The 12,077-nt window shown below is 41.9% G+C and overlaps 1 protein-coding gene across 1 annotated transcript; it reads left to right on the top strand.

Annotated features, from left to right (window-relative positions):
• The first annotated feature begins 620 nt into the window (after window positions 1–620).
• Window positions 621–11,643, top strand: LOC311124280 (uncharacterized protein). The gene is made up of 2 exons (XM_084198449.1): window positions 621–1,511; window positions 8,863–11,643. The coding sequence occupies exons 1-2, from the start codon at window positions 851–853 to the stop codon at window positions 9,591–9,593; spliced, it is 1,392 nt and encodes a 463-aa protein (XP_084054575.1). The 5' UTR covers window positions 621–850; the 3' UTR covers window positions 9,594–11,643.
• Window positions 11,644–12,077: the final 434 nt, after the last annotated feature.

Here is a 12,077-nt window from a genome sequence, read left to right as displayed (position 1 = left end):
TGAGTTTTAGGTCAGTAACTTATAACCACGGAACCACCCCAGACCTTTCATGCATGACTTAAAGCACCTGAGTATTAGATTTACTGCCAGGGTCTAGTATGTCACTGCCAGGTCTGATTTTCTCTTTGGTTTTGAGCCCACGGCAAGAAGGCACCAGAGCCTATTGTGTTAACAGGTTCACACTAGATAACACAACCACACAGTGCATGAAAAACATGAGGTGTGGCTAACGTTTGCAAGCTTGAGCTAGCTACCGAGCTAGCATACAAACTCGGTAGCACAGAGTAGATCCTCCATATGACGTTGAGAAATAGTGCATTGTGGGTAGTTTAGAAGATATCCGGAAATAAGTTAATAAATATGAAATAACGCAAAAACATAACTGTTTGAATTTAAAAGGTAACCAGATCGTGACTACAGCTAAGTTCCTAAGTCTTTAACCACACTGTGTTGTTACATTGGTGAGTAAAAACTCATGCTTCCTACCCTTTAACTTTTTGTCTGAAAATTAAATCTACATTTTACTCAACTTCGTTACCCACTCCAGTCAGCAGATGGCGATGTGGGACTTTAAGGCTATGCTGCTAGTGTGACGTATAATCTAGTGGACGGGACGCTTCTTTCAACAGCAGCAACAGTTAGTCAGACACCTCGGTAGCTTGCTAGACAAAATAGCCGAACCAATAAAGCTCTTTAGACGCTTTCGTGTATATTAGCCACTGTGTTTTAAACCCACTTCTGTCGTCTAGTTAGTTATCCCATTTAATTTCATATTTACGGTGTTGTTGTTATTGGTCAGCTAGCTGGCTGGTTAAGTTAGCACTAGCCTAGCTAGCTAACATCCCCGACCATGAGGTCACTAAGCTACTCTCCTCCTGCTAAAGAAGAGGAGGTCTGCTGGACGGAGAAAGAAGCTCTAGTGAAAGAGGAGGAGGATGTTACAATACAAAAACAAGTAGAGGGTGAGGCTGTTACCGTGAAAGAAGAAGAGAAAGACGTTACAGTGAAAGAAGAGGAAGACGCGTTCAGAGTGAAAGAGGAGGAGGATGTTACAGTGAAAGAAGAGGAAGACGCGTTCAGAGTGAAAGAGGAGGAGGATGTTACAGTGAAAGAAGAGGAAGACGCGTTCAGAGTGAAAGAGGAGGAGGATGTTACAGTGAAAGAAGAGGAAGACGCGTTCAGAGTGAAAGAGGAGGAGGATGTTACAGTGAAAGAAGAGGAAGACGCGTTCAGAGTGAAAGAGGAGGAGGATGTTACAGTGAAAGAAGAGGAAGACGCGTTCAGAGTGAAAGAGGAAGAGGATGTTACAGTGAAAGAGGAGGAGGATGCAGTTTTTGGAGTGAAAGAAGAGGAGGGGGAGATGACTGTCACATCGAAAAAGGTGGAGGAAGAAGAGGAGGAAACTGGATATCTGGTTCCGGTTTCCCAAAGGCATCTTAAGGCATCCAATGGTTCTAATGATGAACTTAGCAGTAAGATGGTTTTGGGAAACCGAGCCCTGATTAACACTAGTAAGTACTGTCTTAAAAACAGAGACACAAACTCTGCAGTTGTTGAACTGATGTGTGGTGTTAAAGGGGAAATCTGGAGTTGCTACATCCATATTTGGACTTTTATATTATTTATATATATCCATTGATTCTTGAAGAATATAACACATGCCTCATGAGCTTAGTTCAACTGTCGTACCCCATCAGATCCCAAAATAAGCTTTTTCTACTCCAATGTTTAGAAACAATGTAAATGTAAACCAACACTGTATCGCCTCAACATGGTTAAAACTATTATGTTGATATCATGGATGGTCAGTCCTTGCATCCATAGGTCTGTCTATGATTTTGAGTGTAGTTACATTTCTCCAGTCCCATCCATCATCTTATTACCAAAACAGTGGTGGAATGACATCTTTGTTATTATTTGAACTGCAGAGTGGTCCTCTGTAGCTCAGCTGGTAGAGCACGGCGCTTGTAATGCCAGGGTAGTGGGTTCGATCCCCGGGAACACCCATTCACAAAAATTTATGCAAGCATGACTGTAAGTTGCTTTGGATAAAAACGTCTGCTAAATGGCATATTATTATTATTATTATTATTATTATTATTATTATTATTATTGATGTGTGGCTTTTTTAAGGGACATCCTAGGATTTAAACAGCAACTAAATGACCCAGAGACTTGGTTTGGTAAATAGCTGAGGGATGGAGGTTGGAGAAATGTAACCACTCTCAAATTCATAGAGAAAGCGATTGTAGCAACCTTAACCCAAAACCTAGCAACCTCATCAACAAGTTCAGACATCTTGGTATAACAGTTATAAGGTGTTGGCTTGACAGTCTCTGGACCCAGGTTTGAGTCCAGCTCAGGGCTACCCCCTGGAATTCACTACACTATGAATACAAGGACTGGCCATCCATAAGGTCAAAATCATAGTTTTAACCTGATTTTGAAGATATACAGTGTTTGTTTACAAACAGTGGCGTTATACAAGCTTATATTTTGGTTTGTGATGGGGGAATACAGTTGAAACATATGAGGCATTTATAAGGTTGATTCCTCAAGAATCAATGGCAATTAGGGCTGACCCCATTTAGTCCACTGGTTGATTGTTTGGTCGATAGGCTGTTGGTCGACCAATATTGTTTTAGTCGAACGGTCGCAAATATACACCATCATGCCGCCCAAAGTTAAAGAAGGCTGGAGTAATGGAGAGGACAGTGTTTCGCTATCACAGGTGCGTGATCTTTTAAATCAACAACAATATGTCTACAAGCAATTGTTACAGCAACAGGAAAATAGCTTTAAGAGCCTTGTCCAAATACTGGTGGACTCAACTAACATAAAAAGAGACGATCTGAACAGAGAGGTCCAAGAGACCTTAAGAACAGTGCAGTTTTCTCAGAAAGAGGTGGATTATTTTTTACAGGTGACTGGGAAAACAGACTATCTAACTGTCAAACACAAGGCCCACGGGCCCAATCCGGCCCGTGACACATTTTCCTTTTCTTCTTAAATGTATTTAGTTTTTTACCCCCTTTTTCTCCCTAATTGCGTGATTCCGATCTTGTCTCATTGCTGCAACTCCCCAACGGGCTCGGGAGAGGCGAAGGTCAAGCCATGCGTCCTCCGAAACATGACCCGCCAAGCCACGCTTCTTAACACCCGCTCGCTTAACCCGGAAGCCAGCTGCACCAATGTGTCGGGGGAAACACCATTCAACTGACGGCCGAAGTCAGCCTGCAGGCGCCCGGCCCGCCACAAGGAGTCACTAGATCGCGATGAGCCAAGTAATGCCCCCGGGCCAAACCCTCCCCTAACCCGGACGATGCTGGGCCAATTGTGCGCCGCACTATGGGACTCCCGGTCACAGCCGGTAATCACACACCCTGGGATTGAACCCCAGGCTGTAGTGACGCCGCAACACTGCGACGCAGTGCTTTAGACCTTTGGACTTGGACGTCACTGCTCCCAGTGTGCTAACAGCTGGGGGAGACTTGGACGTCACTGCTCCCAGTGTGCTAACAGCTGGGGGAGACTTGGACGTCACTGCTCCCAGTGTGCTAACAGCTGGGGGAAGTCACTAGGCAGCGCTCCATGTGTGAAATACCCAGACTGCCGCATCTTGCTGGGTCAGGTCTGGGTGGTCTGCAATGAGCCTTTTCATTTAGTATCCGTTGGGGTTGGTCTGGGGCGGGATTCTATTTCCCCATAGTATGTTGTACCGAAGTTGACCGACTGAAACGGAACGTAATGTTATGACTTTTAACTTAACAAGGAACAACACCTGTTTGGCCCTGCACCGCCCGTTCCTGGGTTCGGTGAAGAGCGGTATTAAATTGAAGGAATTAATCCGATCCTCAGGCTCGTCACCTGTGGAAGGCGAGTCGCAGATTTAATAGTATGTTGTACCTAGTTTCCCTCCTTCAGGGAACAGTAGTTATAGTCATAACGTTAAGCTTGTCATATGATGAACTCCATCTTAAATACTGGATCTTGCTGTCGGACAGTGTTTTGTATTCAGATCTCTGAAATGCGCTCTACCTACGTAACATTTTAGTGTCTCCTTATGTTACGCTTGGAAAAAACAGTTTTCATGGGCACAGAAATCCTACATTTCACGGTTCGCAAAATCCAATGCTTCTGAGAGTCGCCTTAACTTGATTGAAGGTGACAAACGGTACGCGATGCAACAGCCAAAGTGCGGTGAAAACGTCGTTCAGAAGGAATGTCGAGAATATCTTGGCATCTCATTCGTTATGCCAGGAAAGACAGTTAATGCCGTTCTCCACGTTGGATCCAATATCCCTAACAAATGGATGTTTATAATGTGTTATTGTCTGATTGATTTACAGTAGGGTCTGATTGATTTACAGTAGGGTCTGATTGGTTTACAGTAGGGTCTGATTGATTTACAGTAGGGTGTGATTGGTTTACAGTAGGGTCTGATTGGTTTACAGTAGGGTCTGATTGATTTACAGTAGGGTCTGATTGGTTTACAGTAGGGTCTGATTGATTTACAGTAGGGTCTGATTGATTTACAGTAGGGTATGATTGATTTACAGTAGGGTGTGATTGGTTTACAGTAGGGTCTGATTGGTTTACAGTAGGGTCTGATTGATTTACAGTAGGGTCTGATTGGTTTACAGTAGGGTCTGATTGATTTACAGTAGGGTCTGATTGATTTACAGTAGGGTCTGATTGATTTACAGTAGGGTGTGATTGGTTTACAGTAGGGTCTCGTTAGATCTAACATTAAACCATTAAACCCCTACAACTCATCCAGAATGCCGCAGCCCGTCTGGTGTTCAACCTTCCCAAGTTCTCTCACGTCACCCCCCTCCTCCGCACACTCCACTGGCTTCCAGTTGAAGCTCGCATCCGCTACAAGACCATGGTGCTTGCCTATGGAGCAGTGAGGGGAACGGCACCTCTGTACCTTCAGGCTCTGATCAGTCCCTACACCCAAACGAGGGCATTGCGCTCATCCACCTCTGGCCTGCTGGCTCCCCTTCCTCTGCGGAAGCATAGTTCCCGCTCAGCCCAGTCAAAACTGTTCGCTGCTCTGGCACCCCAATGGTGGAACAAGCTCCCTCACGACGCCAGGACAGCGGAGTCACTCACCACCTTCCGGAGACATTTGAAACCCCACCTCTTTAAGGAATACCTGGGATAGGATAAAGGAATCCTTCTACCCCCCCCCCCCCCCCCCAATTGTAAAGTGGTTATCCCACTGGCTATAGGGTGAACGCACCAATTTGTGAGTCGCTCTGGCTAAGAGCGTCTGCTAAATGACGTTAATGTGCCCTTGAGCAAGGCACTTAACCCTAATTGCTCCTGTAAGTCGCTCTGGATAAGAGCGTCTGCTAAATGACTAAAATGTAAATGTAAAATGTAACAGAAAGCATCAAGGTAATGTGGTCATGTTTTATATGTTTCTGTGTGTCAGTTTGGACACAGGGATACTTTCCCCATAATGTGTAGAGGACTGGTCCTTGATGGAGAGGCTTTTGCACAACACACAGAGCTATTTTCCTTTATTCAGGACATTTAGAATGACAACACTTTACAGAGTAGCCTAGTGGGATTATTCACAAAGTATTCTTGGGTCCTACAGTAGGTCTGTGTTGTTGTTAGGTGAAGTTATGGGTCCTACAGTAGGTCGATGTTATTGTTAGGTGAAGTTATGGGTCCTACAGTAGGTATATGTTGTTAGGTGAAGTTATGGGTCCTACAGTAGGTCTATGTTGTTGTTAGGTGAAGTTATAGGTCCTACAATAGGTCTATGTTATTGTTAGGTGGAGTTATGGGTCCTACAGTAGGTCTATGTTATTGTTAGGTGAAGTTATGGGTCCTACAGTAGGTCGATGTTATTGTTAGGTGAAGTTATGGGTCCTACAGTAGGTCTATGTTGTTAGGTGAAGTTATGGGTCCTACAGTAGGTCTATGTTGTTGTTAGGTGAAGTTATAGGTCCTACAATAGGTCTATGTTATTGTTAGGTGGAGTTATGGGTCCTACAGTAGGTCTATGTTATTGTTAGGTGAAGTTATGGGTCCTACAGTAGGTCTATGTTGTTGTTAGGTGAAGTTATGGGTCCTACAGTAGGTCTATGTTGTTGTTAGGTGAAGTTATGGGTCCTACAGTAGGTCTATGTTATTGTTAGGTGAAGTTATGGGTCCTACAGTAGGTCTATGTTGTTGTTAGGTGAAGTTATGGGTCCTACAGTAGGTCTATGTTGTTTTTAGGTGAAGTTATGGGTCCTACAGTAGGTCTATGTTGTTAGGTGAAGTTATGGGTCCTACAGTAGGTCTATGTTGTTGTTAGGTGAAGTTATGGGTCCTACAGTAGGTCTATGTTATTGTTAGGTGAAGTTATGGGTCCTACAGTAGGTCTATGTTATTGTTAGGTGAAGTTATGGGTCCTACAGTAGGTCTATGTTCTTAGGTGAAGTTATGGATCCTACTGTAGGTCTGTGTTGTTGTTAGGTGAAGTTATGGGTCCTACTGTAGGTCTATGTTGTTAGGTGAAGTTATGGGTCCTACAGTAGGTCTGTGTTACTGTTATGTGAAGTTATGGGTCCTACAGTAGGTCTATGTTGTTGGGAGGTGAAGTTATGGGTCCTACAGTAGGTCTGTGTTGTTAGGTGAAGTTATGGGTCCTACAGTAGGTCTATGTTATTAGGTGAAGTTATGGGTCCTACAGTAGGTCTATGTTGTTAGGTGAAGTTATGGGTCCTACAGTAGGTCTATGTTGTTAGGTGAAGTTATGGGTCCTACAGTAGGTCTATGTTGTTAGGTGAAGTTATGGGTCCTACAGTAGGTCTATGTTATTAGGTGAAGTTATGGGTCCTACAGTAGGTCTATGTTGTTAGGTGAAGTTATGGGTCCTACAGTAGGTCTATGTTGTTAGGTGAAGTTATGGGTTCTACAGTAGGTCTGTGTTGTTGTTAGGTGAAGTTATGGGTCCTACAGTAGGTCTGTGTTATTGTTAGGTGAAGTTATGGGTCCTACAGTAGGTCTATGGTATTGTTAGGTGAAGTTATGGGTCCTACAATAGGTCTATGTTGTTGTTAGGTGAAGTTATGGGTCCTACAGTAGGTCTGTGTTGTTAGGTGAAGTTATGGGTCCTACAGTAGGTCTATGTTGTTGTTAGGTGAAGTTATGGGTCCTACAGTAGGTCTATGTTGTTAGGTGAAGTCAAAGCTAGCCAAAGAGCATTTTACTGGTTGAAGTTGAAGTGTTTTTTAAGTATAAAGCAGTTGATTTGAGATGATGACACAATCATTATATTAAGCAGGACATTCAAATGAGCCTTACAATTATAATCCTAAAGTAGTGTGAAATGCAGTCATAAGCCAACCTGTAATTGGAGGCTATTGTTGCTGGCAGCCTCTGAGAACTCCCCTGAGTTTTCCCCCACGGTGGTGAATTAGTGAATAGCGACACAGAGCTTAATGTGAGTTTCCTTGAGTAGCACTCCTGATCTTCCACTGATAGTGCACTGTAATATTCAGAATACGTTGTGAAAAACTAAAATATTCGCTCACCATTGTTGCTCCATGCAGATAAACTACATCCATAACTAGAGGTTATTAGCATGGAGGAGTTCAGATATACTACATCCATAACTAGAGGTTATTAGCATGGAGGAGTTCAGATATACTACATCCATAACTAGAGGTTATTAGCATGGAGGAGTTCAGATATACTACATCCATAACTAGAGGTTATTAGCATGGAGGAGTTCAGATATACTACACCCATAACTAGAGGTTATTAGCATGGAGGAGTTCAGATATACTACATCCATAACTAGAGGTTATTAGCATGGAGGAGTTCAGATATACTACATCCATAACTAGAGGTTATTAGCATGGAGGAGTTCAGATATACTACATCCATTACTAGAGGTTATTAGCATGGAGGAGTTCAGATATACTACATCCATAACTAGAGGTTATTAGCATGGAGGAGTTCAGATATACTACATCCATAACTAGAGGTTATTAGCATGGAGGAGTTCAGATATACTACATCCATAACTAGAGGTTATTAGCATGGAGGAGTTCAGATATACTACACCCATAACTAGAGGTTATTAGCATGGAGGAGTTCAGATATACTACATCCATAACTAGAGGTTATTAGCATGGAGGAGTTCAGATATACTACATCCATTACTAGAGGTTATTAGCATGGAGGAGTTCAGATATACTACATCCATAACTAGAGGTTATTAGCATGGAGGAGTTCAGATATACTACATCCATAACTAGAGGTTATTAGCATGGAGGAGTTCAGATATACTACATCCATAACTAGAGGTTATTAGCATGGAGGAGTTCAGATATACTACATCCATAACTAGAGGTTATTAGCATGGAGGAGTTCAGATATACTACATCCATTACTAGAGGTTATTAGCATGGAGGAGTTCAGATATACTACATCCATAACTAGAGGTTATTAGCATGGAGGAGTTCAGATATACTACATCCATAACTAGAGGTTATTAGCATGGAGGTGTTTCTGCAGCCAAATTGTGTTGCATAGCAACAAACAGCAAACACAGAAAGGGTCCTATATTGGAGAGTAAAAGTCGTCTGGCACTCTGCTTAGGATTTCAACAACTTTAATAACTTATTTCGAGCCTAGATTCATCGATGTTACTACTAATCTGAAAACAAGACAAAATATGACTATTGTTGCTCACTTGACTGTCTTAAGACAATTGTCAAATAATTAAAGATGTCAGTTGTTGTACAATTTCATGGCTATGCTCTGTGTATCACTTTTTACCTCAAATAAACAGTGTATTTCTGCTGTTGTGGTTCTTTAACCATCTGTCTGACTTTGTCGTTCACACAGGAGAGAGACGTGGCTATCGTGGATCCTCTGGGGAGCCTCAACAACATGATGCTGACGAGGCAGAAAGGTCTCTCTCCAGATCAGAACACCTTAAGAAAAACCATCTGAGACCCACTTTGAAGAAATCTCACTGCTGCTCTGACTGTGGGATACGTTGCAAGTCTTCATCAGAACTTAAAATACACCAGCGAGTACACACAGGAGAGAAACCTTATAGCTGTGATCAATGTGGGAGGAGTTTTACTCGGTCAAGCTACCTGATAGTACATCTGAGAATACACACAGGAGAGAAACCTTATAGCTGTGATCAATGTGGGAGGAGTTTTACTCAGTCAAGCGGCCTGGTAGTACACCAGAGAACACACACAGGAGAGAAACCTTACGACTGCTCTGACTGCGGAAATACTTTTGTTATTTTAAAAGATTTAAAATCACACCAGAGAACACACACAGGAGAGAAACCTTATGGCTGTAATCAATGTGGGAAGAGTTTTACTCAGTCAAGCGGCCTGGTAGTACACCAGAGAACACACACAGGAGAGAAACAATATAGCTGTACTCAATGTGGGAAGAGTTTTACTCAGTCAATCAGCCTGGTAGTACACCAGAGAACACACACAGGAGAGAAACCTTATCACTGCTCTGACTGCAGAAAGAATTTTGTTATGTTAAGAGATTTAAAATCACACCAGAGAACACACACAGGAGAGAAACAATTTAGCAGGAGATAAATGATATAGCTGGAGATAAATGATATAGCTGTGATCATGTGACAAGAGATACTTTGATAAAAGATATCTGATCAAACATCAGAAAATACATACATGAGTTGTTTCATGATATCAATGAAATAATGTCACAATGTAGAATGTTTCAACATTGTACATTTACATTTACATTTTAGTCATTTAGCAGACGCTCTTATCCAGAGCGACTTACAGGAGCAATTAGGGTTAAGTGCCTTGCTCAAGGGCACATTTACGTCATTTAGCAGACGCTCTTATCCAGAGCGACTCACAAATTGGTGCGTTCACCCTATAGCCAGTGGGATAACCACTTTACAATTATTTTTTTTGTGGGGGGGGGGGTAGAAGGATTACTTTATCCTATCCCAGGTATTCCTTAAAGAGGTGGGGTTTCAAATGTCTCCGGAAGGTGGTGAGTGACTCCGCTGTCCTGGCGTCATGAGGGAGCTTGTTCCACCATTGGGGTGTAGAAGGAGGACTTTGTAGTAGGAGTACTTTAATTAATAATGTCCCAATGTAGAACCCTAAACATTTACCCCTGTTCAATTTATTTCAGCGTGATATGGATATTAGCCTCTGGGAAAAACCCAGGCTATGAATTGAAAGAGTATTTATGTGATTTAACAAAAAGTAAAATTAAAAATTAAAAAAGTTGTGTTACACGTTAATCAAAACGTAGCTAGCTGTTTTCTACAAATTGTCCTCTGACCAGAGATGTACACATTATTCCCAGATTCCATGTGGTGTTTGAGCTATTCGTTTTAACAGGATGTGCAACCTCATCTCCCCCCTCTTGCGCAATTGATTTCAACATGATATCGATGAAATAAGTGTTGCGTTCTTTTGTTTAGCGACCCATAAATGTAAATGCATCCCTCCAAAATGTAGCTGACTGTCTTCTGCAGGTTGTCCTCTAACCAGTGAGGTAAAAGTTATCTCCCATTTCCATGTGTTTTTTTAGTTGTGTTAGTTTCAACAGCAGGTACAACCTGATCTCCCCCATAATCGATATCAGTGACTTATTGTTGGTGCTTGTGCAGTTTATAAGGTGCTTGTTTTAATATGATTATTGTGGCACATTTGTGTAGATAGTACAGTTTAGGTTTCGGTTTTCAATATATCACAAACTGTTTTTGCATATTGGTTATTGATTTGGACATGTTAAAACTGTGTTTTGACATTGAGGTTTCCCACGTAGCAAAATGTCATTGAAAAGACATTGAAAAGAAGACTATGCCTGATGTCCAATATAAACTCAGCAAAAAAAGAAACGTCCCTTTTTCAGGACCCGGTCTTTCAAAGATAATTTGTAAAAATCCAAAATAACTTCACAGATCTTCATTTTAAAGGGTTTAAACACTGTTTCCCATGCTTGTTCAATGAACCATAAATAATTAATGAACATGCACCTGTGGAACGGTCGTTAAGACTTACAGATGGTAGGCAATTAAGGTCACAGTTATGAAAACTTAGGACACAAAAGAGGCCTTTCTATTGACTCTGGAAAACACCAAAAGAAATATGCCCAGGATCCCTGCTCATCTGCGTGAACGTGCCTTATGCATGCTGCAAGGAGGCATCCTCCCTCATGTGGTACCCTTCCTGCAGGCTCATCCTGACATGACAATGCCACCAGCCATACTGCTCATTCTGTGCGTGATTTCCTGCAAGACAGGAATGTCAGTGTTCTGTCATGGCCAGTGAAGAACCCGGATCTCAATCCCATTGAGCACGTCTGGGACCTGTTGGATCGGAGGGTGAGGGCTAGGGCAATTCCCCCCAGAAATGTCCGGGAACTTGTATGTGCCTTGGTGGAAGAGTGGGGTAACATCTCACAGCAAGAACTGGCAAATCTGGTGCAGTCCATGAGGAGGAGATGCACTGCAGTACTTAATGCAGCTGGTGGCCACACCAGATACTGACTGTTACTTTTGATTTTGACCCCCCTTGTTCAGTTTATGTCTCAGTTGTTGAATCTTGTTATGTTCATACAAATATTTACACATGTTAAGTTTGCTGGAAATAAACGCAGTTGACAGTGAGAGGACTTTTTTATGTTGCTGAGTTTACATTCGGTTTTAGTTGAAAATATGTATTTTCAGGTCGTTTTTTCAACGACTTGACAACTTAATTTCAACGTACTTGCCGCCTATAAACATGGACGCAGTATAATAAATTGGTCTATAATCAGTTTTATTAACAATCTTACATCACTCCAGTATTTCTTTACAACATTCAAGTGCTACTTGTCTTTATTCCACTACTGAAGAAGCATGACTCAAATAACCTACTCATATTTCAAACATCCAGCCTGACAAAATATACATTTTTAATTATTCAATGCCTCACCATTAAGTGAATTATTGCCAATACATATTAACAAAGGGGTGATCATTCTGTTTTGATATTTCATATTTACAATTCATGCAACATTTAGTAATCATAATTTATGCAACGAACTGACCATTT

Source organism: Coregonus lavaretus (genome assembly GCF_964263955.1).
Source record: "Coregonus lavaretus genome assembly, contig: HAP1_SCAFFOLD_69, whole genome shotgun sequence".
In the NCBI taxonomy this organism is placed as follows: domain Eukaryota; kingdom Metazoa; phylum Chordata; class Actinopteri; order Salmoniformes; family Salmonidae; genus Coregonus; species Coregonus lavaretus.
Note: the sequence above shows the minus strand (reverse complement) of the source record. Positions and strands in the feature narration are given on the sequence as shown.